This window comes from Ctenopharyngodon idella, chromosome 3 (assembly GCF_019924925.1).
Source record: "Ctenopharyngodon idella isolate HZGC_01 chromosome 3, HZGC01, whole genome shotgun sequence".
NCBI classification, from domain to species: Eukaryota; Metazoa; Chordata; class Actinopteri; order Cypriniformes; family Xenocyprididae; genus Ctenopharyngodon; species Ctenopharyngodon idella.
This window is the reverse complement of record NC_067222.1, coordinates 33,964,042-33,990,752: the sequence shown is the minus strand read 5'-3', so window position 1 is coordinate 33,990,752 and position 26,711 is coordinate 33,964,042. Positions and strand designations below refer to the sequence as shown.

Below are 26,711 nucleotides of genomic sequence, written 5' to 3'. Positions count from 1 at the left end.
ATCTGGAGACATTTTAGCCAGAATATTTAGCTAATAAATATTTAACATTTAATAAATGAACCTAAAAGGGGCAGGTAAGGTGTAGAACTTTATGAAATATGGGCGTTCCAATTCTGTGGAAATATTTAGAACTTTTACAGAGTTCTGAAGTCAAACTACTGTTCTGAAGAGTTAGCTGCACTAACCTACATGCAAAAATAGTAAACTATATTGAAGATACTTAAGGGCGAAATGTGTTTTTATAACTAACAAATAAAACAGTGATACTCTATAATTTAATAATTTTGTGCTCATTGATTGTGTTACAATCAGTGAACAGTTTCAATTGGTGTGTCAGTACTAAACTTGTGCAGGTACAAATTTATACTAAATACAACAAAACAACATAATTTAAATAATTGAGTTGAAAACAAATGTAGTACTACAGACTAGAAATTATGAATCTTTTGTGCATGCTATATATCACATTAAGGACCATTTAGAATGAACTGATTTACTAGAATGAATGTGGACTCAACATTTTATGAGAGTAAGGACCATTCATCATAAACCAATTCACTGGAATGAATCAGACTTCCCAAGTACATAAGAGCAAGGACAATTTAGCATGATCTGAGAATGTGTCAGACTTTCCAGCGCTGATTCACTAGAATGAATAGCATGTTTCAACACTACATAAGAGTTAAATGATTAGTTCACTTTAAAATGAAAATTACCCCAAGCTTTACTCACCCTCAAGCCATCTTGACTTTCTTCTTTCTGATGAACACAATTGGAGTTATATTAATAAATATCCTGATGCGTCCGAGCTTTATAATGGCAATGAACGGGACCAACAAGTATGAAGCTCAAGAAAGTACTCCACACAGCTCTGAGGGGTTAATAAAGGCCTTCTGAAGTGAAGCAATGTGTTTGTGTTAGAAAAATATGTATATTTTACAAGTTATAAAGTAAAAGAACCAGTGAGGTTCATTCTCATGTTACGCAGCACGTTTGAGCTTTCGCAAGAACCAGTGAGGTTTGTTTGTATGCATCAAGCAAGAACGGTTGAGCTTCTGTTTATGTTCATTTAAATCTGTTCATATAAAGCGATTGAATCTGCAGATAATTTGGACTAAATCTTTCGACTGGTATAGATTATTTTTGCGATCTCTTTATGACTTTTTTGAAGTGACAAAGTGGTAGTTGGGTAGCTGTTAATGGAGGGGCAGAAATCTCTCAAATTTCATTTCACGAGTTCGCACTTACATATAATTAAGCAGAGTAAAGGTTATGCGTATTTGGCGTGCTGTCCGAGGGGAGGGCTCCAAGCTCGGAATTTGGCCCAAACCCAGAGTACTCCCCCCATCCCAGGTTGGGATAGGAATAATAAGCGAGGAGATTGGGTGGTGGAGGGATGCTGGAAAACTGTCATAGAAGAGAGATACGTCTGCTATATATATATATATATATATATATATATATATATACCTCCTGATGCTAATTGAGTTGATTAACTGAATAAGCTCCTCCCATGTTAATTAGGTTAATTATCTGAACATGCTCCTCCCGAACTTTGTTAATAAAACATAATTTAAAAGATCTTCATTTGTGTTTTGAAGAAGAATGGAAGTCTTACAGGTTTGGATCGACATAAAAGTAATTGATTACATTTTTTTTTTTTTTTTCATTTTTGGGTAAACTAACCCTTTAACTACGCTACATATGAGAGGGATATAGGACTATTGAGGTGAGTCAGTTTGATTATTCTCTCAGCTCAGGCAGCAAAGGTTTCATAAAGTAGCTTGTTACTGGAAAAGCTATACACTATTATGAAAGCAACTAAACTACTCAAGACACTCACTTGGTTCATGCCAGATTCCCAGTGTACATTATTTTGGTTATGTGTGGGTGCAAATGTAGTGCGGTAAATCATCATGTGCAAGCTCAACTATTTGTATATGTTTTGGGTGAGTGAAATGAGAATGAGGCTCAGGTTGAGAGTAGTGACAGGAAAATACTGCAGGTCAGGATCCATCAGCTCCATGATTAGCTGTGATTTAACTAGAGAGCAGGTGCTTGCGTGCAGAGCTCTGGACAGGTGTGCAACCACAAACACTGAAAGAGAAAGAGAGAACGCAAGAGACAGAAAGGAAATCAGTGTTTTAGATGAAGAGATAAATGTGCAGACACCATTTTTACAAATGTATTATTTTATTTGAATATGATAAATTGGTTCTTAAATAAGGAAATAGATCACAATAGTAAAAAAAGGAGTAAATGCATCTGTATTTCAGGCTAAAGCTTTTAAAAGAAGCATTGTCTTAAATATCTAGTAAGAAAAAAAAACATCTTAGTATTTAATTTCCCCCATAGACCGGGTGAGGTAGTAGAAAAAATCCCCGGCGTGAAATCACAAAGTGAAACAGTACACTGTTAAAGCTATGACAACACAAACAAACACATAGACTCCATAACCTGCAGGTTGACAGAGGTTTCATTATGGATGTCTATGCTACAAATGTTACCATTTCAGCAATTGCAGCAGAGAAACACAGGCATAATACACTCACATTCACATACACTCAGAAGGGTACAATCTCATTTGGATTTTCACAGCCACAGTTGGGGTTTCAGGTATTTGCATGTGCTGACTCAGTGTGAGAACTCTCTTTCTTTAGTCTCTTTTATAGAAAATGAATCGATTACAGGTGAAAGTTTTCATACTATATGCATATAAACTAGTCAGAGTGAAACCCTTTTACAGCGAACGTTTTTGCTTCAGCTGAATGGCACGTCAGTGAATGCTTGGACTTTCTTGCACTTGATTGATGTGGCCAATTTTACTGCAGTTTTCTCCCTTCCCAGAAACACCATACACACACACACACACACACACACAAACACACACACACGCGCGTACATACAAGTAGGCACGTACACGCTCACATTCTCATACTTTCAGTTCAAATTTCTATTGTTAAGTGAAGAAATGCATGCAATGTTTTAACAGAAAATATTTTTTAAGTAATACTTTGTGTCTGAAGGTTAAAATGTGCCTTTATGTGCAGTGCACCAATACAACTGTTTTTTTTTTAACATTTATACTCATATTTAGTCTCTTTCACAATATAATTTGCAATTTGTGCAAAAAAAAAAAAAAAAACATGTTTTTTTTGTATCTACAAAACAGTAACAAAAAGAAGAAAAAAAATTGAGTTGAGAACTGCCAAAAAGAGGATGTGAAAAAAGAGATGGTATTTTTTTGTTGTTTTGTTGTTGTTGAATTTAAAAATCGCTGTAACAAAGGCAAACTTTCAACTCTGGCACATCCTGGAAAAAAAAGCACTGTTATTTTCTCTGATTGGTAATAGGCTAATAAGGGACTGGAATGGACTTTATCAAAGGCTTCACACACATGAAAGGACTTCCAGACTTTGTAGGGCAGAGAGCTTTGCTTACTAGGGAAGGAGATGTTTTCCTTTGTTCTGGATGGGACATACTCACTCTCATTGCCCTTGATGGGATAGCGAAGACTACACACTCAGAAGCCCAGATGTTTGCACACACTGTATGCAGCTGTAGGGAGAGGTTATGTTTGGGTCATGCTGTAATGACACACATTGTTCTGGTCGATCTCTAATGCTTGTGTTTTTGACATACTTCTGCATAGAGAAGCAGGATATCATGCAGAAATGTGGCAAATTACACTAAAAAAAAGTGTAATTGCATGAATGCAGTCTGGAATACACCAGCATGTGTACTTGAAATTGGTGCAGCAGTTGATCGGTTTTGTCTAATTGCAATAAATACATTCCTATCTATTACCAGATACAGCCATTTAATGGCCATTCAAGATAACATAACATTTCTGATTATATAACTTTAGCTCTAACATTCATTAAAAGTCTATAAAAGCAGACTGTGTCCCAGTAGATTTCCAGTTTATCAGCATAACCCACCCACCTATTTGTAATATATATCTATGTTAAGCATGACAACACAACAACCATAACAGACACAAAGTTTTGTCCTCACAAATAAAAGACTAAAATAATATTCACAAATAAATGCATTCATAAGTGCTTCATACTTTCAGTATATTTTGAAGCCATATGTGGACTCTCAGAGCAATAGAGAGATATACAGTATAGGCAGGTAAAAAGAGACAAGCAGTCAGAATTGTAAGTGAGCAGACCGCCATCTCACTTATTAGTTTGAGTATATCTAAATGTCGCAGATCACTAGTCCATTGCCATTAGTGTGCGTGCAACACAGACTGTTCAAAAGGCAGCCTTCCCGGTGAGGTTGGTTTATCACTGCAGAAGAAAAGAGTGGTCTGGTTCAATTCAAACCTCCACTTCTTGCGAGAAGCTGGGAAACACGTGGAACGTCCTATTTTGTTTCCTTAACAGCAGAAGAGCCATTTTATTCTAGTCAAGCATCTCACAAACGCTCTGGGGCCAATGTCCAGGTTTCATGAGTTCACATGTTCATGTAATCTTTAATGAAGAGAAGGTATACATATTTGGCTTGCTGTCCATGGAGGGTTCAAGACCGACCCGAGCCGTAAATACCCCCCTTGGACTCTCTTGACTGGTTTTATTGGTAACCGACCAAGAAGTTGGAGGAAGAATTGTTGAAGGACAGGGGTAAGCAGCGGCTTGTATACTCTTGTTTAGGTGCTGATTGGTTAGATTACATGAAAATGTTCCTCAGAGTTAGGAACTCCATGTGGGAGCCCAGAGTTTGAGAAAGTGACGCTCAGCTATTTAGCTATCTCATCTAAGCCATTCTGAATCAGGTAAGACTGGCAGATCATCCTCAAAATCTTTTCTCTTAGCACAACCTGGATCACAACATCCAAACCTTTCCAAATCTCTCATTAGTTGACTACTAGACGCATCCACAACCTTCCTCACTTTCTGCTTCTTCCTCTCAGTCTCCTTCTTGCATGGTCTATCAATGTTTCTTGCAAGTGTAGACCTCCTCTTCTCGGAGGCAGGTTTGACACTCGACGTGACAGCACCAGCGGACCTGGCAGTTGCAGGAGAGGGTGGTGAGGCGGAGGGCCGTGTTGTAGCCTCGTCCACAGCAAAGGCTACTGCAACTGGTGTCCTTGGAGCACGGTCTGCCGGCCGTCCCGGGCGAGTATCGTGATGGCCTGCAGAAGCTGGGCGACTCCTCCAGAAACACCAGCTCAGTGGGCCGTGGACGGGGAACTGTGTTGCTATGTCGACGAGCGCTCGCCAGCTCCGTCTCCCCTGTGGCGGAGTTGGTGACGCTGTGCACTCGAACGGCCGTGTCATAGCGGTACTTCAGCAAATGGCCTGTGTCTTGAAACAGGGAGAGCTGCTTCCAGCACGTCCTCACAGCACACGAACCGGAGACGCCGTGACACTTACAAGTAGTCTTAAGTCCACTCTTCACTGCCTGAGAGGTAAAGAAAAGACAGAGGTGAAGACATGAACATAGTATGCCAAATACAACACTATGAGGTGAAAGAGAGGATTGATACAGATTAGATATGGGATGCTGTAAGTTGGTCCCACTTTTTGACTGGCTAAGACCCTTTCCCTGTGAATATTTGGAAGTAAAGAAGATTTTAAATCGAAGCTATTCATTCCTATAGAACTATTAACACTTTTGTGATTATGACTATTTTTTTTGTCCGGTGATGAAACATGCCAGCCAATAAGATATAAGCTTTGGTCCAAATTCCAAGCCTGAAATTTACTGTGAATCAAATTTAAAATTCAGATTTTTCACTAACCATAAACTGCTATGGTTTCTGCTGCTATTGGTGTGAATAGACCATTCGTTGGGGATTCCTTTTCACTTGTTTGTATCATGTTGCCGTGAAAGGGCCTAAAACAGTAGTTCTCAGCCAGAGGGCCCAGACAAACTAAGAACCTTCAGCAAACTTCCAAGCGGGCCTCACTTAAAATGACTTAAAATAAGATAAGATATTTCTTATTTAATCCACCAATTCAGTTTTTTTATTCTTTGAAAAACCAGGATTCCCCCAGCCTTGGAAAACTAGGATATTCTAGTTATTCCAAGCTCTAAAAAAAAAAATCCTTCTCCTAAATCCTTATCCAGTAAATCAAGAAAACTGGAAAAGTCATGGAGTCTATTGGGAATATTGTTGTGGCCAATGGAGGGCCTTGGGGTCCAAAAGGTTGAGGACTACTTGCCTAGAAAGAACATGTTTTACATGTTTAGGGGGTCACATTTATATATTGGTTTTGATTATCTCCCCAAAAGTGGAGAGGGAGATGATCACAGATGTTTCTAAAAGTGGGGCAGCATGTTAGCTTAAATTATAAGTTGTTCACAAGAAATTAAGTGGATACTCAAGGACTCCACATAGCACTGAGCTAAAAAAAAAAAAAAAAAAAAAAATCAGTTTCACATGGTAGATGATGGATGCAGAGGGAACGTCTGAGCTGGTCGTCTTTCAACTCTGACCTGCACCTCTTGGAGACCACCATCCCTGATCTATGCTCTGATCAGCACATTTCCATCTTTGTTCTATTGCTCTCTTTCTCTCTCTTTATTTTTAATATTTCAAAGTATTGTATCTCTGAGTTTGAGAGCCAAATTAATATTGTTGATCTTTTTCTCCTATTCAGGCTCCTCTCTTCATTTCACATAATGGGGAGGAGGCTGCAGATCAGTCTATCAAAAAAGAGCCCAGGGGGAGATGGGGAGGTCAAATGGTTGATGGGGGTGTTCCACCCTACACAGGTATGAGCTCCCACCCCAGGGCCACCTGAGAAATACAGAGAAGGAGAAGCGAGGAAATGGAGAGAATCTGAAAGGGGAGGGGATAACAAGACCTCAGCCACCTTTGCTTGTTTTTGTTAACCGCCATCTGTGGCCTGAGGTGTCAATTGTGGGAAACAACAAAACCGGAGACTGATAAGATAAGATCCGAGTTTGTCCAGCCGTTCCTTTCTTACTCTTTCTGTGAACCTCGTAAACCCTCCCCCTTTTTCGTTCCCTCTGTCTTTCCCTGAGGCTACCAGTCTCCTGGTAACAGGACTGTTTTGAGGGATGTTATGAGGATTTATGAAAGTCTGGGAGAGCAGCGGCGACGGCGGCGGCGGCAGCAGTGAGACTGGTAGAGCGGGAGGCATACAGTAGGTGGAAAAAATGCTTGTATATTACAGAGGCCTCCTCTCCGTATAATCACCCTCATGGGAGACCTCTAATTTTAAAAAGGGCCCCCACAGCAAGCGCTGTCATGCCTGGACCAGGGGAAAGAACACCTGGCTCCAGAGAGCTGGCCAATACCTGCTCACCTACCTGCCTCACCCCACTCGCTGAACTCTCCTTTGGGCTACAATGAACCAGGAGACCGCAACCCGCCAGCCAAGAGAGGACGGGAAGGTGTGAGAGTAGTTAACCCTTACAGATGTTCTCTTCTACGAGCTTTGGAGTAGATTAAAAGGCCCCCCGCCATTATATCACTATCAAAAAGTATGAAAAATCCTAAATTGTTTTTCGACTATGCCAATTCCAGTTTTTTGGACTATGTTCTATGATAATATTTTTAATATTTTGCATCTTACCCGGATGCCGACGTTAATGTTGTGAGCGTCGATCTGGGCACGCAGGTCCTTGCTGACCCGTTTTTGCCCCAAGAACTTCTTGAGAAACTTGGTGCTGTATTTCAGATTGTCCCCACATACGCCCCACTGCCAGGCCTCGCGGTGCTGCAGACCAGGAGAATCGTCACAGGTACAGCGCTCCATGCGTCCCGAGCTGCACGCTTTGGCCAGTGCGTGAGACAAGGCCGCTGATGACACCGCAAGCAGGAAGGCTGTCTCTTTAAAACCTGATGAAATGATGCATTTATTAATGAGCACTGTGCAAAACCGCTTTAAATGTGTATTATACTTTTTCCACAGTAGAGTATTACACTTAAAAAAAATGAAAAGTACTTTTGGAAAATATTTTTATATGACATAGGCTACATTCAAATGAGATACCAACTCCAGTAATATAAATAGCATAATAAAAGCTGTTTGATTTTAAATGGAGTGGGTTGCATCATGGGAGTGACATGATGAGCTTACGTGACAAGTTAAAATAATAAGCACTTTATGGGAATTATTTAATATTTCATATTAATAAAATTTTAAATGAATCATGTTTGATTGTAAATAATGCATTTCTACAACAGCATCGTTAACTGACGATACTGATAAGTGATTATGAGTATTATAAATGTCCATAATAAATATGTCCACAATAACAGAGATATTGGATCTTTGTTTTTTAAAGTAAATTTCCATGACCACGTTCATTATTTAAAAATAATTTCATGTAGGCTAGCTTGTGCAGTTTTAAACGAAAAAGCCTCTCATCGTGCCTCTCTAATGTCGTTCTCCAACATTCAGATCCTCCAGCATATCCTACAACTTTTCCCATTAAGTGTTAAGTGCAGTGTCGTGTCATGATCCTTTAACCATAATCCCTCCTTGCAACCTCCTCGTATTATTGTTTGCTTAGATCAGAGCTGAGACAAGGCGTGTATTTTGATCCAATTAATTATTATTTTGACTAGGTTTTCTGTCAGATGAAAGCGCGCGATCACGCCGCCCTTTTCCTCTGAGAACTGGGCGCTTTTCCGCGAGATAAAAATACTTCAACTGGCCCCGCGAGGCCTCACCGCACAGGGATTCCGCGCTTCCCAAGTCCCTAATTACCAGCGGACTGACCTACGCATGGCTTTAACATTCACATCCTGCACATTACGCACATGTCCGTTTGGAAACAGACACCACATGGAGGTTTCTGCATAGTTGTTAATACTAAAACATTTCCTTTCCTGACATATAAGTAGCACTGACTAATTTCAGACTAACAAACAGCAAATTGTAAAATTGTGTTTTGTGGGTTTTAAACTCACAATATTTGGTAATTTCTTTTTTGTCCATTATGAACGTCCAAACAACGACTTTAACAATAAAAAGCTGATAGGCTACCAGTTACTGTGTATTAATCTTTCCCCAGCAGTTACTTTTTCTAGCCCGTCTTGTTTTTCCTAACAAATTTTAATTAGCCTACTTTAGCTTTTCTCTATCTATCTATCTATCTATCTATCTATCTATCTATCTATCTATCTATCATAGTTTTAAATAACATTTTAGTGGTCATAGCCTACAATTTTATATTATTATTATTATTTAAAAAAAAAAAAAAAAAAAAACACCCTAGTGATGGGAAAACAATTCCATAAACAACTTGTAATTTCATGACCTTGAGCGAAAGGGTAAAAATGGCTAAAATAAAATGGCTGTCAAGCCTATCATAGCTATATTAACATATATTAAAATATTTACATTTACCCCCCTTTGAGTTGAGCAAAATGCAATGTTAATAGCTAATATTTGTTTAATATTTTACAGAAATTCTCTTTTAAAAATCACCTTTTCAGAATAAATTTCAAAAACACCTGGCGGGTTTTAGCCTATATCTTACCTCGTTTTAAAAGGCTTCCACGGCCATCCATACTACAGTTCCAGCGTTCGTTGCGGAACTGATAGCGGCATTCGAGGAGGCTGAGGCGGACAGATTCCCTCAGAGTCTCCGCCAACCCCGGTTCCCGCCGACACAATCGCTTTTGCCGGCGCGTCAAAGTCATCTGCTCGCATTGCTTCAGGTGCGCTTTACCGTTTGGAGGCTCGTTGGCAAATGGACCGGGCAGAAAAACCAAGGGCTCGCGACCTGTAAGCCTAACGACAACACATAATACAGTCACTAAAACTACAGTACAGTTAAAGCATTACTTTTAAGGAGGTTTATTTTGATTAGTTCACTCACACGCACACACACAAACAAACTGTCAAATTAGCCTTAAAGAACTTTAAAAACATCACATAGGCTACGCTGTAAAATGTTTTAATCAATATGTTATACAATATTTGTTTCAGTTTAACTGTTATTTCTCTCACTTAAATGTCCACTGGTTTTCAGAGTGTAAAATTTGGCACAATTTTTACTGTATATGAAAACTTAAGGCAGCAAATCAACAAATTAGAATGCACTAGTGAAGGCACGCGTGCTTTGAATATATGTTTAAATACCTGATTTGAATAGTCGTGTTTGAATAGAGAACGCGCACAACTACACGTGCTATTTCCCGTCAGTAGTCTGAGCGCCCTTGGCTTTTGGAAACACTGTGGCGCTTAACAGTCTCCAGTAAGTACTCTTAATTAAAACCCACTGGAGAGTGTTTTACGTGTTTATAGGATTCTTAATATAAACACCAGTGGGGCAACGTCCTGTGAGCGTAAGCCAGAAAGATCTTAATGATCAGGTAGCGCGAGGGTAAGGACGCGGTGCCAAACCATCGGAAGACATCTGGATCCATACACTGCGCTGCTCTAAATGGCAATATTCGGCCAGAACAACACACTGTTTAAATATTTTAGACAAATCAATGTTTTTAAAACAAACAAACAAACAAACAAACAAACAAACAAAGAAAACAATACATAAAATAAAATCTAATGGTATTACTAGTAGCTACTTTTTAAGAGCAAGCCAAACGTTTTCTTAGTTAAATAATTACTTTTAGATCATTTTAAAATACCACTTTAAATAATTGTTTCATTCTGCATAATGTGGTTATTTGTAACAGACGATCTGCAATGTAGGTTTTAAACATGATTGTTAAACATAAAAAAAAATATGCGTAATTGCGCATGGGTTATCCAACATCACCAAATATCTCCACCTGTTGACACCACTTAAAATGATTCTATTCCATGTCAAATATATCACTAACGCACTCAGAGGCTATTTCCATGAATTCAGAAAAGATGCAGGATATAAAAGACTCTGCTGACCCGAAATAGGCTGCTGCGTGGGAGAGAAGGATGCAGAGGGCAATAAGTCGCAGCGGACAGGCAGTCCTTGGAAGCCCGGTGCACATGATGACGGGTCGACGCTGCTCTTCATTGCGCTATCTGTCCTTGTTGAAATCCCAGCTGTGCTGGACAGAGCAGCTTCTTAAAGGGGCAGAAACTCATTTCAGCCCTTGGGGAGGCGCGGTCCCGAGAGGGGTGAGGCATGAGCGCTGAACTTACTGGATCATCAGTCATATACTCCGCCTTTTGCCATGCAAGGAAATGACTCTTATTTCCCTACAGATTAGCAGGTGCGCGTACCTGCTGAATGGTTCGTGTTTAGGGCTGCCATTCTGATTAAGGAACACATGGATGGACAATTATGTAATCATCCAACACCACAAATCGATTAGGCGATATAAACTAATAATGTGCTGTTTCAATAATTATCAAGTCTTCACATATAATACTTTGATTTCTGCTTTTGTAATCCAAATGAAAATAAATAAAGAGGAAATTAAGGAGTGAAGAGACTTTTCTGTTGGTTTCACATTGTCTTGATGTCTGATACTGATGTCAAATAAATACAACATTGAATAATTTTGTGTGTGTGTCTTCATCACTTGTTATAAATACTATTCTTTTAAAGAGGTTAAACATAAGTGTTCTGAGTTCAGTAGGAATAATGAGTGTCTGTTTACTCTTGTTTAATTCCGACACCTTGTTTACAAACTGTGGCTCCATTCTCATTTCCTCAGCATCATTAACGCACTGGCATCTTTGATGCTGTTGTCATCACTAAGCACAAGATATAATGAGCTAATCATGACTGATCTTTCATCTCAGTTCCTCTTGCCTCCATCAGTGACTGACCGACTGGGCTCCGCATTTCCCTTATGAGGTCACCTTCTTTGTTTAAGACACCCACCTTTATGACGTATGTGTGTCAGGTGCACTTCCTGCTTGTGGTGACCAATCCAAACAATATATGGAGGAGACATACTCGGCTCCTAAAATGTGAATAAGACATTTGAGAAGAGACACAATCATCTTTAGTGTTGGATTCTTGAATAGGGATCCATTTGTTTAGTTTAGAATTGTTTTGAGGTCTTTAAAATGATACAGCAGATAACACTTAAGTTGATATAATGTACTTTAAGAATGTTATGTGTATTTATTAAAATGTTTTTTTTTTCTTTTCTTGATGACAGTAAAACCTTGCATACCGGATATTAAAGTTGTTAGATGAACTTATATTTCAGGCAGTTAGTCCTTGAGAATGTTATTCTTCATACCCAGAAGTAAACTTTTGGGACTGTTACTATAATACTATGTTTCTAAAATGAAACTATCTCTCCAACAATTTGTCCATTTATGTATTTTACATTTTAGGGATTTTTCAGGTCTGAATTTGAAAAGGCCTTGTTTGGTTATTTTTTTCCTTGTCACTACTCTTGGTAGCCTACAACTTGAAAAAAAAAATCTGTTCAGCCTAAAATTTTCAATGAATAAACTTAGTTTAATTTAAGAGCAGTCTTTCCTGGTATCCAGCTTTTATGTTAACATACAGTACTTTCAAATTGTTGTTGACCTTGTACAATGTCCCGCAGTGACCTAAAATCTTTGAATGTGCCATCCAAGTACAAGTTCAATTAATAAATAACAATAATAATAATAATAATAATAAAAACATTAAAAACATTTACAACAAAAAGATTAGCTTCAAACATTCAATGAATTACCAGTAGTTTTGTTCTTCAGTGGATTGGCAATTGCTTGGTCTTATCTGTAGCACCCTCTGCTGACTGGAACATACTCTGTCTATATTCTGCAGAATTAATGCTGTAGTACACCATCTAGTGGACTATTGATTTATGATTTGATGCTATTCATATATTCATGACCAATAGGTCATCTTGATTTAGGACAAAAATGCCTGATAAATAAATTAATAGGGTAACGAAAATATTTTTTTAAGCAAGTATGTTTAATTAGGTCTACTTTTTTTAAAATATCAATGTTATTTTAGTATAGTTAAGATACTATTATAGTGTTTATTAATATTTTTGAATTAGATTTATTTTATATTTTCCATTTTCATATATAGGCTATATACACGTTTATTTTATTTCAAGTATGACATTTTGTTAATTTTTTGTTTGTTTGTTTGTTTGCATATGGAGTGCGATAAGATATCACAAATGGCAGGCCTACAATGGAAAAAAACACACTATATTTATTATTATTATTATAGACTATAAAATGGGCACCTGACACGTCGTAGTATCTTTGCCGCTAGAGGGTAACCTACATGCCAATGTTAGACGATGCATTCCTCGAAGCAGCTAATCTGTCATATTTATAAAGTCCTCCTCCAACACAACCTTCAATTCATTTTATCTTTTTACTCTATATTCCCTCGACTCTCTGGTTAGCTTGGTTCGAAAAAAAATAGGTTCTTATTAGAAGCATAAATTTGCTAAACATATTCAGGTCGACTCATCTTTCATTTTGCATGGGAAGAGGCGGCTTGTACACGCGTACCTCGGCCCTCACGCCCACGATGCAGTCATTGGACGACGACAATAATGGGGTGGGGTTTCACATACACTTTGGACAATGTGATTGGACAGCGCTTACGCGAGGGCGGAACACACGACGCCACCGTCCTCCGACTAGAGAAAGACGCCATTTTGTTTTTTAGCGGTGAGGAGGAGAACCGGAAAAAAAATCGTAGCGAAACTGCACCAAAAGGTAAATAATGCCGAAACGACATATTTCGCTTTGTCATTCTGACGTAAGTTGTACAGAGGTCTTTTAATTTACCTGTCGTTTAGATGTGGCTAACAGAAAACCAGAATTCGGTTATGAATGATGATCTCAGTTACGGAGGCTAACATGCTAACTAACGGATGTTTGCTTAGCTGATGTGGAACTGCATAACCAGTTCGCGCCTGCTTATCCGAATATACAGACATTTTCAGCGCTCATTTTTTCTGCATAAACGAGTTTTACCGTCTACGCAGATTGTATAGATACTCAGGTATGACCAGAGTAAAATAAGTAGTGAAGTAAAACAGTAGAGTGATCTAGTTACCTCGCCCTTAGCACATATAGCAGACAAGGCGTCGCTCGCGACACAAGCAGAACGCTCCCTCTATCAAAAACAGCTCCTGCGCTGACAGTCTACATTGATTGTAATCTGGACGATCTAGTTGGTCTCGTAACTAGCAGGATAAATAGGAGCGATGGAGGAAATAAACAGACGATTAGATCACAGTGACTCAAAGTCAGTTTACTGTGCGTAATCGGTGAATAATTGCTAGGCCGCGTTTCTGATGTTGGTGTACGAAACAACTGACGTTGTTTCTTTCGCTTTATTTCAGGTGTTTTGGGTACGTCACCAGAAGTGATGCTTGCTTGTATAATTGTTGGCAACATGCTCTATATGTAGGTCTAAAGTGGTTTGCATTTTGAAAAGCGCGAATGACATCTTTCATTTGTCCAGCGGATGTCAAACACAGTAATGTGTGACGAGATTGATTCAATCAAAGAAAGTGCAATCTTAGTTCACTGTTAGTGATGATTCATTTAACCCCCTTCAGTTCCTGGTCAGATGTTAGAACTAGATATTTGATGTCGGATGATTGCCGTTTTTCTAAATGTGTGGTTGTAGTGCTGCTGTTGAGTTGTAAGGTGTTTTGTAAGCAAGCACGGCCTCCCAGTAACCCAGATTATGAATGACTGACGTGTTGATTTCTAGTTAGGAAGCATTTGTCGCTATAATTGGCTGTGTCTGTCGCAACATTGAAACTGTGGATGGGATCGTATCCTGATCGTCATGTGATTTTTCTCTAGCCTCTGTTACGCTCTCACTTCCTAGTCTGCCTGATAAACGGGTTGCCTTAACCATTTCGGTCTTTCATCTTTTTGATCGTTTGATGATAATTTTTTTTCATACAGGGGACGTATTCTACATATATCAGACAAGAGTACTGTTTAATCTAATTTTTTCAGAGATGTTTGAATGTTTTTTTTTTTTTTTTTTTTGTATATTCTTTCATTCTCATTCCTAAATGTCAGGAATGTTGTTTGCTGCTACTCCCTGCCGGAAAAATAAACATTTTTGTGTGCGCTTAGTGAAAGGCAGTTTTGGTAAATGTAGGCAGACAGCTGCTGGAGTTTCAGTCACTTTATATGTACATAGGAGCAGCACAATGTACACTACCGTTCAAAAGTTTGTGTCCAGCAAGTTTTTATGTTTGGAAAAAAAATTAATAGGCACCTTTTATTCTGCAAGGATGCATTGATTTGATCAAAATTGAAAGTGAACTCTTTTATGATGTTTCAAACATCTATTTCAAATAAATGTCTTTCTATTCAACAAAGAATTCAGAAAAGAATTATTGTGGTTTTTGAGCAGCAGATTAAAGAGATAGTTAACCCAAAAATGAAATAATGTCATTTATTACTCACCCTCATGTTGTTCCACACCTGTAAGACCTTCATTCATCTTCAGAACACAAATTAAGATATTTTTGATTAAATCTAATGGCTTAGTGACGCCTGCATTCAAAGCAATGACATTTCCTCTCTCAAGATCCATAAAGGTACTAAAAACATATTTAAAACAGTTCATGCGAGTTCAATAGTTCTATCTTAATATTATAAAGCGACGAGAATACTTTTTGTGCGCCAAAAAAACAAAATAACGACTTTTGAACAATATAGTGACGGGCCGATATCAAAACACTGCTTCAAAGCTTTACGAATCGAATTAGTGATTCAGATCTCCTAACAAACGGCTAAACTGCTGAAATCACGTGACTATGGCGCTCTGAGTCACTGATTCGATTCGCAAAGCTCTGAAGTAGTATTTTGAATTCGGCCCATCACTATATTGTTCAAAAGTCGTTATTTTGTTTTTTTTGGCACACAAAAAGTATTCTCGTCGCTTTATAATATTAAGGTAGAACTATTGAACTCGCATGAACTGTTTTAAAATATGTTTTTAGTACCTTTTATAGATCTTGAGAGAGGAAATGTCATTGCTTTGAATGCAGGCCTCACTGAGCCATCGGATTTAATCCAAAATATCTTAATTTGTGTTTCGAAGATGAACGAAGGTCTTACAGGTGTAGAACGACATGAGGGTGAGTAATAAATGACATTATTTTAATTTTTGGGTGAACTAACCCTTTAAGTATGATTTCTGAAGGATCATGAAACTGAAGACTGGAGTAATGATGCTTAAAATTAGCTTTGCCATCACAGGAATAAATTACATTTTAAAATATAAATTAAAAACCTGTTATTTTAAATCATAATCATATTTCACAATATTTTTTACTTTTTAGTATTTTTGATCAAATAAATGGAGACTTGGTGAGCATTAGACACTTGTTTAAAAACCTAAAACTTTTGATCAGTAGTGTTGATCAATGTGATTGTTACTCTGCTGTTTGAGTATTAAGCTGAAGACTTCAGCGTAAGAATGGGGCTGTTATTTAAGCTAGTACTTAACCTTAAATGCCTTCAGTTTCAGCATGACTACTTTAGTCTGTTGTAACCAATGGAAACAAAAAGAGTCAGCAATACTCATCACATCTGATGCATGATTTTTAAATGTGTTGCTACACAGAAGGACAAAGTGAATAACCATGGAAAAAAATAGAAAACTTTCACTTAACAGTTTTTAAATGTTAAGACATACTCATTGAAACCCGTTAATGGAATCAAATGAATTTATATCAAGACTTTGTAGACTGATGATTGAGGTATGATTTTCAGTGTAATATGTGAAAGGTTGTAGATTTATTTACAACAGACAGAGATTAGTGTGCAGTTATGACTACTACAACAACATTAGCAAGAGCTTCTCGTTTCACCTTTTCTACTCAATAATTCAACTTCTTTGGTTCCTGTGAATAATTGATGTGGCTTAATTTGTGGCTGACGTACCCTATGGCAGATTAAAAAAAATTTTAATTTGCATTCTCCTCCATTATTTTCCCAAACCATACTGTCTTGCCTGTTCTTTCTTTATCTGAAACACACACACTGACCACAATGCAACCTGTCAGACTGATCAGTGAGTCAACATGTGGAAATATGTGTAAGTCACAGAATGAGTCAGTACTTCCTTGTATTTGTAGGGACGTCTTCCAGTGATGTGGCCCCTTGTGGAGCACATATTATTATTATTTTTTTTTTTTTAAACAAAAAGGGTGTTTTTCAAATAGTTTGAGGATTATGTAGTAAGTTTGTTCTTTTGGGACTTTGTTTCAACTCTGGAGTCACCGCATTCTGAAGCCCCACCTCTCTTCTTTTTACCCAAAGGACACATCTCTATGGGTGCGTTCTCACACCATTTTTTTAGCACCTAACTTTTGTTCTACATTTAGACTCGGTAGATAGAGTACATTCCTTCAGATCTTTAATTACTTGTGAACAAGCTTGCTTTTATTATTTGGGCTACTGTAGTGTAATGGATTATTTTTGCGCTCATGTATTTTGTATAGGGCAGGGTATTACTAACTACCTCAATACGGTACACATCCTGATGCATATGTTATGGTTCAAATGTTGCAGTGCGTCATGGCATTATAATTGGATCAGTGAAATGCATGCAATACACTCACTCACCATATCAGTGATAGTGAATCTGCGGTATCAGTTTCAGTCTCTCCCATACATTTTCTGCATTTTTGTTTAAACCATATAGCCGCTTTTTCACTAAACCGTTCTCTTTGCTTAACCGTTCTATTCTCTGCCGATACGGCCCAACTGGTACAGATATGTTTTAATTTTCCACTCTGGGGCTGATAACAGCTCTTTGGAATGTAATACAAATGCATCAGTCATTGACTTGGTAACGCAGGATTTTAGAGACCGCGGTTCATCTCAAATCTGACGATAGATCTACAATATTGTTTGTTGAAAACTCAACACGTAAACTGACAGAGTTCAGCTCATGTAAGTTTCTGTCGATAGATACACTCTGCATGCCTTTCACGTGAGAGTAGCTGTCCAATCAACTGAATGACATCACAGTTCCTCACATGTTGGTGTTGCAGTTCAGCATGACAAGCAAAGGAGAGAAGCTGCTGATACAGCCGCTCCTGTCTGGGAACATTCTAGCTTTCCTATATGTTACAACAGCGATGGTTAAAAAAAAAAATGTGGGAAAAAAAGTCACTCTTTGTAAACTTTGTTCGATGCGAGTGCCGTATGCTCTAATATGACCAGTCATTTACGCTGTAATCACCTGGGTGTTAGCACGTGAGCGCAGGTGAGACCTGAACAGCACATATTGTGTTTAAACAGCACAGTGCTAATTCAGACAGGCACAAAACAATAATGATAGCGCTGGGCGGGGCTCGGCAATAAGGACTGGCTGATGGCCTAGGGCCATCGTGAAAGATGCTTGGGACAGTTGACAAAACTGTCACTGTCCCAATCAGGCCAGTGCTGCATCCTCACAAAAGTTGATGATTTGCGTGTGTTTTTAAGTCTTTCCAATTTAAACATTCGAGTGAAAGAAGATTTGACAGAGTTCTCTTTCAAGTCTTCTTGCCCTTGAACTGACAAATTCACTCAAATTATGTCCAAAACATGCCCGTCTTTGCGAGTAGGCTATCCATGCAAACATAGTCAGTTATGTCTTAACTGAATATAAACAATTGAGAGAGACACATGTAAAGTATCAGTATATTGGATCCGTGCATTGTCTTAAAGTGACAGCAGCCTAATATTCCTGCTGCTGCCTGTCTCAAATTTTGTCTCAAATGATAAGAAAATCACTCACTGCTCTTGACTGAATAACTTTTGTAACTTTAGTAAGAATGAATCTTTATTTTATACAGTGAAGATTATATGCAGTGTTATTTTACATTTGATTGCTTTATTCAATTTCTTTACCTGATAACTACTGTTAGACCAACCTGAAAAGCACATTTTATTTTATTTGCATCTTTGCTGGATTGTATTTATTTGTGCCATTGCTTATAGTTTGATTATTTGTTCTTATTTCCTTTATTTTTATTTGACAGTAGTACTTTTTTCCTGAACATAGCACATGCTGAACCGTGACCCTAAAACCGTGATGCAAACCGAACCTTGAGTAATTTGAACCGTTACACTCTTATAAGCATAGCAATGGATGCAACAAAACAGTCTGACACTGTATGCCAAATAAACTGTGCATTAAGTCTTGGATTGTAAATACAAATAAGCCCTGCTTTCTTTCTACGTATTGTTTTGTTGTTGTTCATTTTATTACTAACTTTTCAAATCAGTCACCCAGTGACATTTTACATGTACAATTTTTAAATATAAAATGCTTCTAAGCACTTTGTCTTATGATCTGTCCTGACAGTGATTTATTTTTTAAATAGGATAAGTTAATACTTGTCAAGTCATCTGCTAATCAGGAATATCAGAATCAGAATGCATAGTTTGTGCATAAAAAATGTCCGTCAAAACCAAGACATTGAGCGATGTTCATTAACCCAACATTTTTCAATTGGATTGGCATTTATCGGTATCCACTAATCTGACCAAAGAAATGTTTTAGTGACAAGAGGCTCATTATGTTCAGCAATTTTAACTAAAGCACAGTCAACGGAGACGTCGTGTTTTGTTTAAAAGCTGCTTTACAGAGCGGCTCTTGCAGTGTTGCCATGTCGCCATGTCCAGTGTCCACTTATTATAAGTGTTTTTGGGGTAGTTGTTTAAGTTTGGCTCATACAGCAGTTGAGTTTATGGAGTTATTAAAGTGAGCAGGTGCAGGTCTTATTTTTTTCAGCATGAAACATTTCCATATTTTGTTTTTCAATGGGCTTGTTCTTGTTTGCTGATGTGCATAATTTAGCTGCATTGTGTACTTGGCCATTATTACCCCTTAGCAGATTTTGACTCTTATACAGTTCAAACTTTACAGGTTTTACAGGTTCAAGTTAAGCTATCATGAAAAGATACAAATGTAGGCATTATTATAGTTGGCTGTTTATAATTTGAGAGTCTTAAATTGTCCCATATTGTTTAGACACAAGAAAGGAGAAGATGTGTAACTGTGTAGTTTATCTCTTGAGTTACCGTTGGGATTGGAGTGTAATTCAATCGCTCTCCAGCCCTCTCTCTCTCTCCATGTTTCTGATTAATTCAGAGGGCAGGTGTCTCCTCTTACAGGTTTGTCAGGTGTCTGGTTACCTTCTATACTTTTTTTTTTTTCCACTGGTGGCATCTTGCATTCACCTCCTCACTGAGCCTTTTGTTTCTCTGTGACTCTCCTCCCTCTTTTCTCTTCATGTGAATCAGCCTTGAACTATACTTGTTTACCCAGAGTCAGTCAGATGTGGTTAAAGCATAACCTGCATTCATGGCACATTAAACACTTAATCAGTTCCTATGTAAATGATTGTGGTTGTGTTATTTGGGTCTTTAATTTCTTTCAAATAACTTGAATAGTATGTAATTATTTAGTAGATGCCTGTATCTGAAACTGACTGCAGAGTAACTTGAGGTTAAGTGCTTTGAAGGGTTCAAGCCTCCATTTTTTTTTTTTCTTTTTTTTTTTTCTTCTCTTCTCTCCCCCACTGTCACACTATTCTCAGTTATGTTTTGGTTGATCAAGTACCACTAGAACCTTTTGTCATAATAATTTTCTCACATGGTTGTTGTCACACGAATTGGGCATATATTTTGGTTTCTGTTTGAAACCCAATGACAGTATTGTAACACTGGTCAGATCATGAAATAGTTGGTGTCCTCATAACCTTCTATAGTGTATTTTAATGTGCTGTTATTGACATTGAAGTGCGGCTTCAGATACTAAAATTTATATTATATTCTGTTTTATTTATCTTATTTGTCTGCTCTATAACTCTATCTACCCTCTATTCCCCGCAGATCTGCCACCATGGGTAATATGTTTGCAGGCCTCTTTAAGAATCTCTTTGGGAAGAAAGAGATGAGAATTCTGATGGTGGGCTTGGATGCTGCTGGAAAGACCACCATCCTGTACAAACTGAAACTAGGAGAAATAGTCACCACCATCCCCACTATCGGTCTGTGACTTTTTCACTTTTACTATTCTTTCTTTCTACCTATTTCAGACTAATAAGCTAGTTTTGCACCATGTATACAGCTCATGAATACTGCCCTTTTTTCCCGGTGGCTTTGGTTCTGTAAATATTCATTTTTTTCCATGGGCATTTTAAAAATGATCAATAAATAGTTGTAAGCCATCAATCATACCAAGCAAATGTGAGATCAATCAATACAGACATTAGAGACTTCGATTTGAAGGAAAAAAGTATTTTACAAACAAAACTCTTTATTCTTATTTTAGCCATCTCCCCTCTCATCCCATCTCTGTGTGTCCGGTCTTATCCCTCTTTCTTTGCTCCGTGTGTGTGTATGGTAAAAGTTTTTGGCCTCTGGCTGTAGTGTTATTAGAGTGGGGCCCCAGTGTGAGACAGGACCAGTTCATGCCCTTTCACCCTCATTCCTTCTGCCCCTCTTTCTTTGTGCCAATGTTTATTTAACTTGCCTCCCTTCTCTTTGTGCAGGTTTTAATGTTGAGACAGTAGAGTATAAGAACATCAGCTTTACGGTGTGGGATGTGGGTGGTCAGGATAAGATCCGGCCGCTTTGGAGGCACTATTTCCAGAACACACAAGGTCAGTGTCTATGCATATACACACAGTACCAGGTATCAAGCATCTCTTGAGCACATACTCAATCTCCCACTGTCTCTTTCACAGGCCTGATATTTGTTGTGGACAGTAACGATAGGGAGCGAGTGAATGAGGCAAGGGAGGAGTTGACGAGGATGCTGGCGGAGGACGAGTTGAGAGATGCCGTGCTGCTCGTCTTTGCCAACAAACAGGTAAGAGAAAGTAGAACATAATTAGCTGAACTCGAGGAGCATCAGCAGCCCCAGTATTTATTTGGTTACTTTTCAGACTTCAGCTATGGCTGATGTCATGTATGACTGTCTTTGATTGGTCTGGGTATCGATATAGTTTTCCTGATTTGATTCTGTTTAACAAGCTATTGATCCAATTCTGATTTGATTTGATTCCGATTAAGTTGGGTATATTTCATTTATATATCGATTTAGCTTATACTGCTTAGCTTATTTAGCTGCATGCGCTACTGTTCAAAAGTTTGGGGTCAGTCTTATTTTTTAAAGAAATGTATATTTTTATTCAATAGTGATATATTAAATTTATTGAAAAACAAGACTTGTATATTGTTATGAAGGATTTTTATTTCAAATAAATGCTGTTGTTTTGAAGGTTTTTTTTTTTTTAAATTCATAAAAAAATACGAAAAAAAGTCATGGTTTTCACAGAAATATTAAGCAGAACAAGTGACGGGCAGCATTGTACAAACATTTTCACAAAGCCAGGGAAAAAAATCAGTAGGGGTGTAACGATACCTTCATGTCATGATTCGATACATATCACAATACTGAACTCACGATACGATACGATATTATTGCGATACTCCAAGAGGTAAAAGGTTAACAAATGCTGTACTGTTGATTTAAAATGTTAAATTTGGTATTACATTGTGGGTGGAAATGAATAGGCTTGGACTTGGTGCTGGTACAAAATGCACAGGACAATGGTGATACCAGAATAAAAATATTCATGATTCTGAAGCTGAAAATACAGAATTATTTTAGACAAATATGCTTGCACTCTGTCACTGACTAAATATATATTTAAAATAATGTAGCCCTTTTTACTGGTAACATAAGATATTTGGCATTATCAGGAGCCACAAATATTTCTCCATTGCATTATTATGCATTATATTCAACATTATATATATTTAATGTAGTACTGACACTAAAACTGTACTAAAAGTAATTTTCATTTAGGGTGAACTATACTCAATACAGATTGTCACTATAAACAATACATATTGTTGCATTTTAGTATTGCGCTATATTGGGACATAATAAATTGTTACACCCCTAATAGTCAGAACAATTATAGACTTTTACAAATCAGTATCATTCATATCAAAAATCTTTGTTTTCTTACAAAGCTCAGTAACTGACTGCATCGCTCTTCCCGTTTGTTCCCTACAGGATCTGCCCAACGCGATGAACGCAGCCGAGATCACAGATAAGCTGGGCCTTCATTCCCTGCGTCATCGTAACTGGTACATTCAGGCCACCTGCGCCACAAGCGGGGATGGCCTGTACGAAGGGCTCGACTGGCTCTCCAACCAGCTCAAAAACGCTAAATGATCCATTCCACCCTCTCCTCTTCTGTCAGCGCTGTGTGTATGAGTGTGTGTAAAGGGTGACAGCACTGGTTTCAGTCTCCCCGGTTGCCCAGTTTATTCATATCTTTCTCTTGTCCAGTCTTGTATACGTCAGAGACTTAGCCCAGTGCTGTCTAAAATACACATGCAAGTGTGTGTGTGTGTGTGTGTGTGAGTGAACTGAGGGTGGGAGTAGCCCTGCTGTGCCTTTCAAAATAGACACTCAGCGTACAGCACGGTTCTCTCTTTCTCTCTCTTCTCCCTCCTCTCCCCGTGGTTTTCTGCACGCAAAGAATGACCCAGGATGTTAAATATTTCTGTTACCTAATACACTGAAACCAGACTATAGGCCTGATTTTTCCCTTTCCCAATGTTTAAAGCAATCACGCATGACTAAAATGTTACAAGGTGTGAGTTGCCATCCTTTGACCCCACATTTGATAAAACTCATTGTAACCTGCATCAGGTTGGGAAAAAAGAAGGAAAAAAATCAGACAATAAAGTGACATTTGTTTTTCATCCATTCTTCTTCGCGTTATTTGAAAATCATGCTAATGCTTTCAGGTACGTCACATGACACTTCCCATGTGAACACCAGCTCGCTTTCCCTACTGCTGTCCTCAGTCAAGCGCATTCAAGCACAAGCCTGTGAAACTTTTTGTTTACACAAAGTCAGCTTGTAAAACGTCTTAAACTATTGCCTGTGGGGAAGAAATCATGTGACCCTGTGTGTCTGCTTTCTTGGATCTTGCTGTAGTATGATCATCCAGTCAGATCCCAGGCACTAACTAACAGCCTTACATGTTTTTTGAATGGCATGTAAGAGGCGACTGCAGAAGTGAAGAGTGTTTGTGGGAGTATGGAGGGAGTGAGCGCCTTCTGCTGGAGCAGCAAGGCCTTTTGCGAGCTGCTCCCACTCCAGTGATTCTTCTTTTAGCTCTTTTCTTTTATTTTTATTGTTGTGATGATTTTTTTTTTGTTATTGTGGTCTCTTTCAAGTTGTCCTGCATCATATGTACAGTCAGAATCGCATGAGTGTTCAGGTGAGGCCACTAAGGGCTCTTTGGGGTGCATTCAGTTTCCCTATTGTAATCTGAAAATGAGATCCCCGATACATAGATGAACATCCATGCGAATCTGCAACTGATCCAGAGTCTCCAACACGCTCCAGTGGTTGTCTCTATGGTTCTCTTTGTGTGAGAGAAATACAGAACAGCTGCAGGTGAAAATGCAAACTCCTCCAGCCAGCTATAGTCCTCCCTATTCCATATTTCACATTTCTTTCTTCCTTCATTTCTCTTCATCTGTCGATGGCTGCTTTACCTGATGCACCGGTCTATTTTGAAACACGTCACTGATAGAAACAAGCACCAGCAGAAAGATGTTTGCTTTGAGAACGTGTATACGCATCTTCTAATGATCCAAAACTGACAAACGCTTTGCTTCCCTTCATATTCCAAAGGCAACTGCAGTGTTGAATACAGCATTAAACATTCTGCTGTAAAGATCCTAGTGGTCCGAACCCTGTGCTGACCTCTCACAAGGGAATAGCTGACGTTTCACCTTGTGTGAAACCTGATGGCACCATGAATGCATTTTATTAATTTGTTTTCTTTCCCCTTTGTCTGTCACCAAAATTCATGTTTCATAACTCTAATAATGTTTTTCTTGGCCTTTTTAGTTATGATACGAATCTACTGTAGTAGATAGATTTATTTGAATAAGCATCATCTATGACAAGTAATTAAATTGTATGAACTTGAGTATGAAAATGTATTTAGCTTTCAGATTTCATTTAGCTATCCTATGTTCAGATGTGAAGCTTTAATTTCAAAAAAATCTGTAAAATAATAGGAGGAAGGAACGTGTGCAGATGTTTTTCTTTTACTGAAATGGTTTTTGTTTAGCTTTTTTTTTTTTTTTTTTAAACCCATCTTGTAACATCTGATAAATGCACTATAATAAAGAGATCTCTATTACAATTGATTTTGTTGTGCTTTTATTTTACAACTTATATCTAGATTCGGATCTTCTTCATGGTTGCTGTTTATGGAGCACTGACGTGTCCATGTCATACTCTAGTTAATCATAAGGTGGTGCTGTGGAGCTGAACTTCCAAACTTTGACTTTAATCTCTTTTAAACAGGTTCTGCATAAAAGTTACAAAAAAAAAAAAAAAACATTAATATACTTTTTAGTATTTAAGAATTTATTTTAAAATAGACTTCTCAAATATGTCATCCATCAATATAAAGATGTGTATAAAGTTTTTCATGAATTAAGTTTTTCTTGCCACATAGGATCTGGAGTTTTGAGAAAAATTGAGGGAGGAAAAAACCTCACCTGAATAACAAGATTCAAGTGGCTTTATATATATACAAATATATAAACACAAACATAGAAATAAACACTCACCAAAGATGAAGTTAGTTAAATGTAATTGGCTCTGGATCAATAGTGCATTAAAGGATTAGTTCACTTTGAAATGAAAATTAGCCCAAGTTTTACTCACCCTCAAGTCATCCTAGGTGTATATGACTTTCTTCTTTCTGATGAACACAATCAGAGTTATATTAATAAATATCCTGACGCATCCGAGCTTCATAATGGCAGTGAGCATTACCAAATGAGTATGAGCTAAAGAAAGTGTCTCCATCCACATCCATCCATCATAAACGTACTCCACACGGCTCCGGGAGGTTGATAAAGGCCTTCTGAAGTGAAGTGGTGCATTTGTGTAAAAAAAAAAAAATCCATATTTAACAAGTTATGAAGTAAAATATCTAGCTTCCACCAGACCTGCCTTTCATATTCAAGTTACAAAGAAAGTGTTAACTAGCATCGCGTCAGTTAAGTTTTTTCCGTAAGTTGAATAGGGAAGGCATAGAATGTAGCGTAAGCTTTTGAACTGATAAGAGTTTTACACTTTCTTCATAAGTAGAATACGGAGTGTATGGCGCATATATATATATATATATATATATATATTTTTTTTTTTTTACACAAGAGGGGAGGGGAAAATCACAAAAAGCTTGAATCTATAATAACTCACTCTGAAGGAAGGCCTAATGCTGTGGCAACAGCCTGTTGTACATCAAATCATATATGGTTTTAGATAGTTACATTCTCTTATAATCCTTACACACCTAGCAGTCCAACCACAACTGGTGCTGATTAAGTAACCAGCCAATACCCAAATTTAAGGTTATTTTCAAAATCGAACCACTTCAAAATACTAATACTAACCCCTTTTGGGTTTTGTCCTGCAAATCTCTATCTAACTGAAACAAGCTCTAAAAAGGAATTTGGTTCCATTCAGGCTGATAATGACGAGCTTTCCAGTTCCTCCTATTCAAATGAACATATGTTGTCAACACATTGTCATGGAGGTTGAACTATATTTGGTTTGTACCCAATATAGCACTTTGTTTTCAGGCAAGACAGTTCAAGGCTTTGACAGTCTTTCTTTTTACCTTCTTACAAATTCATCACAACACCCCTCAGACAGCAAGATTGATGTGTGTTTCTATTTCAGTTATAAGAGCTCACAAACTCTCAAACTGAAATTAATGATGGCATCGAACA

General features: G+C 37.9%; 2 protein-coding genes across 9 annotated transcripts; one reads left to right on the top strand and one right to left on the bottom strand.

The window, feature by feature from the left end:
• Nucleotides 1-4,058: 4,058 nt before the first annotated feature.
• On the bottom strand, nucleotides 4,059-15,620 carry wnt9b (wingless-type MMTV integration site family, member 9B). Of its 8 annotated transcripts, none has more exons than XM_051886401.1 (6): nucleotides 15,318-15,620; nucleotides 11,770-11,851; nucleotides 10,842-11,194; nucleotides 9,472-9,725; nucleotides 7,557-7,822; nucleotides 4,059-5,412 (listed from the first exon to the last, which is right to left on the bottom strand). In XM_051886401.1, the coding sequence occupies exons 3-6, from the start codon at nucleotides 10,925-10,927 to the stop codon at nucleotides 4,942-4,944; spliced, it is 1,077 nt and encodes a 358-aa protein (XP_051742361.1). In that variant the 5' UTR covers nucleotides 10,928-11,194; nucleotides 11,770-11,851; nucleotides 15,318-15,620; the 3' UTR covers nucleotides 4,059-4,941. The 8 variants fall into 8 exon arrangements, with proteins under 8 accessions (XP_051742361.1, XP_051742360.1, XP_051742362.1 ...); XM_051886400.1 differs by lacking the exon at nucleotides 15,318-15,620 and adding an exon at nucleotides 13,939-15,311; XM_051886402.1 differs by lacking the exon at nucleotides 15,318-15,620 and adding an exon at nucleotides 12,584-13,303.
• Nucleotides 13,457-25,112, top strand: arf2a (ADP-ribosylation factor 2a). Its single transcript, XM_051886407.1, has 5 exons — nucleotides 13,457-13,595; nucleotides 20,751-20,908; nucleotides 21,413-21,523; nucleotides 21,608-21,732; nucleotides 22,948-25,112. The coding sequence occupies exons 2-5, from the start codon at nucleotides 20,761-20,763 to the stop codon at nucleotides 23,107-23,109; spliced, it is 546 nt and encodes a 181-aa protein (XP_051742367.1). The 5' UTR covers nucleotides 13,457-13,595; nucleotides 20,751-20,760; the 3' UTR covers nucleotides 23,110-25,112.
• Nucleotides 25,113-26,711: the final 1,599 nt, after the last annotated feature.

Coding starts and splice junctions, on each gene's coding strand:
- wnt9b (XM_051886399.1), bottom strand. CDS start 10,927: ATGTGCACCGGGCTTCCAAGGACTGCCTGTCCGCTGCGACTTATTGCC. Junction 9,726..10,841: donor CACGCAGCAGCCTATTTCGG/GTCAGCAGAGTC, acceptor TGTTGTCGTTAG/GCTTACAGGTCGCGAGCCCT. Junction 5,413..7,556: donor ACATTAACGTCGGCATCCGG/GTAAGATGCAAA, acceptor TTTACCTCTCAG/GCAGTGAAGAGTGGACTTAA.
- arf2a (XM_051886407.1), top strand. CDS start 20,761: ATGGGTAATATGTTTGCAGGCCTCTTTAAGAATCTCTTTGGGAAGAAA. Junction 20,909..21,412: donor CACCACCATCCCCACTATCG/GTCTGTGACTTT, acceptor CTCTTTGTGCAG/GTTTTAATGTTGAGACAGTA. Junction 21,524..21,607: donor CTATTTCCAGAACACACAAG/GTCAGTGTCTAT, acceptor TCTCTTTCACAG/GCCTGATATTTGTTGTGGAC.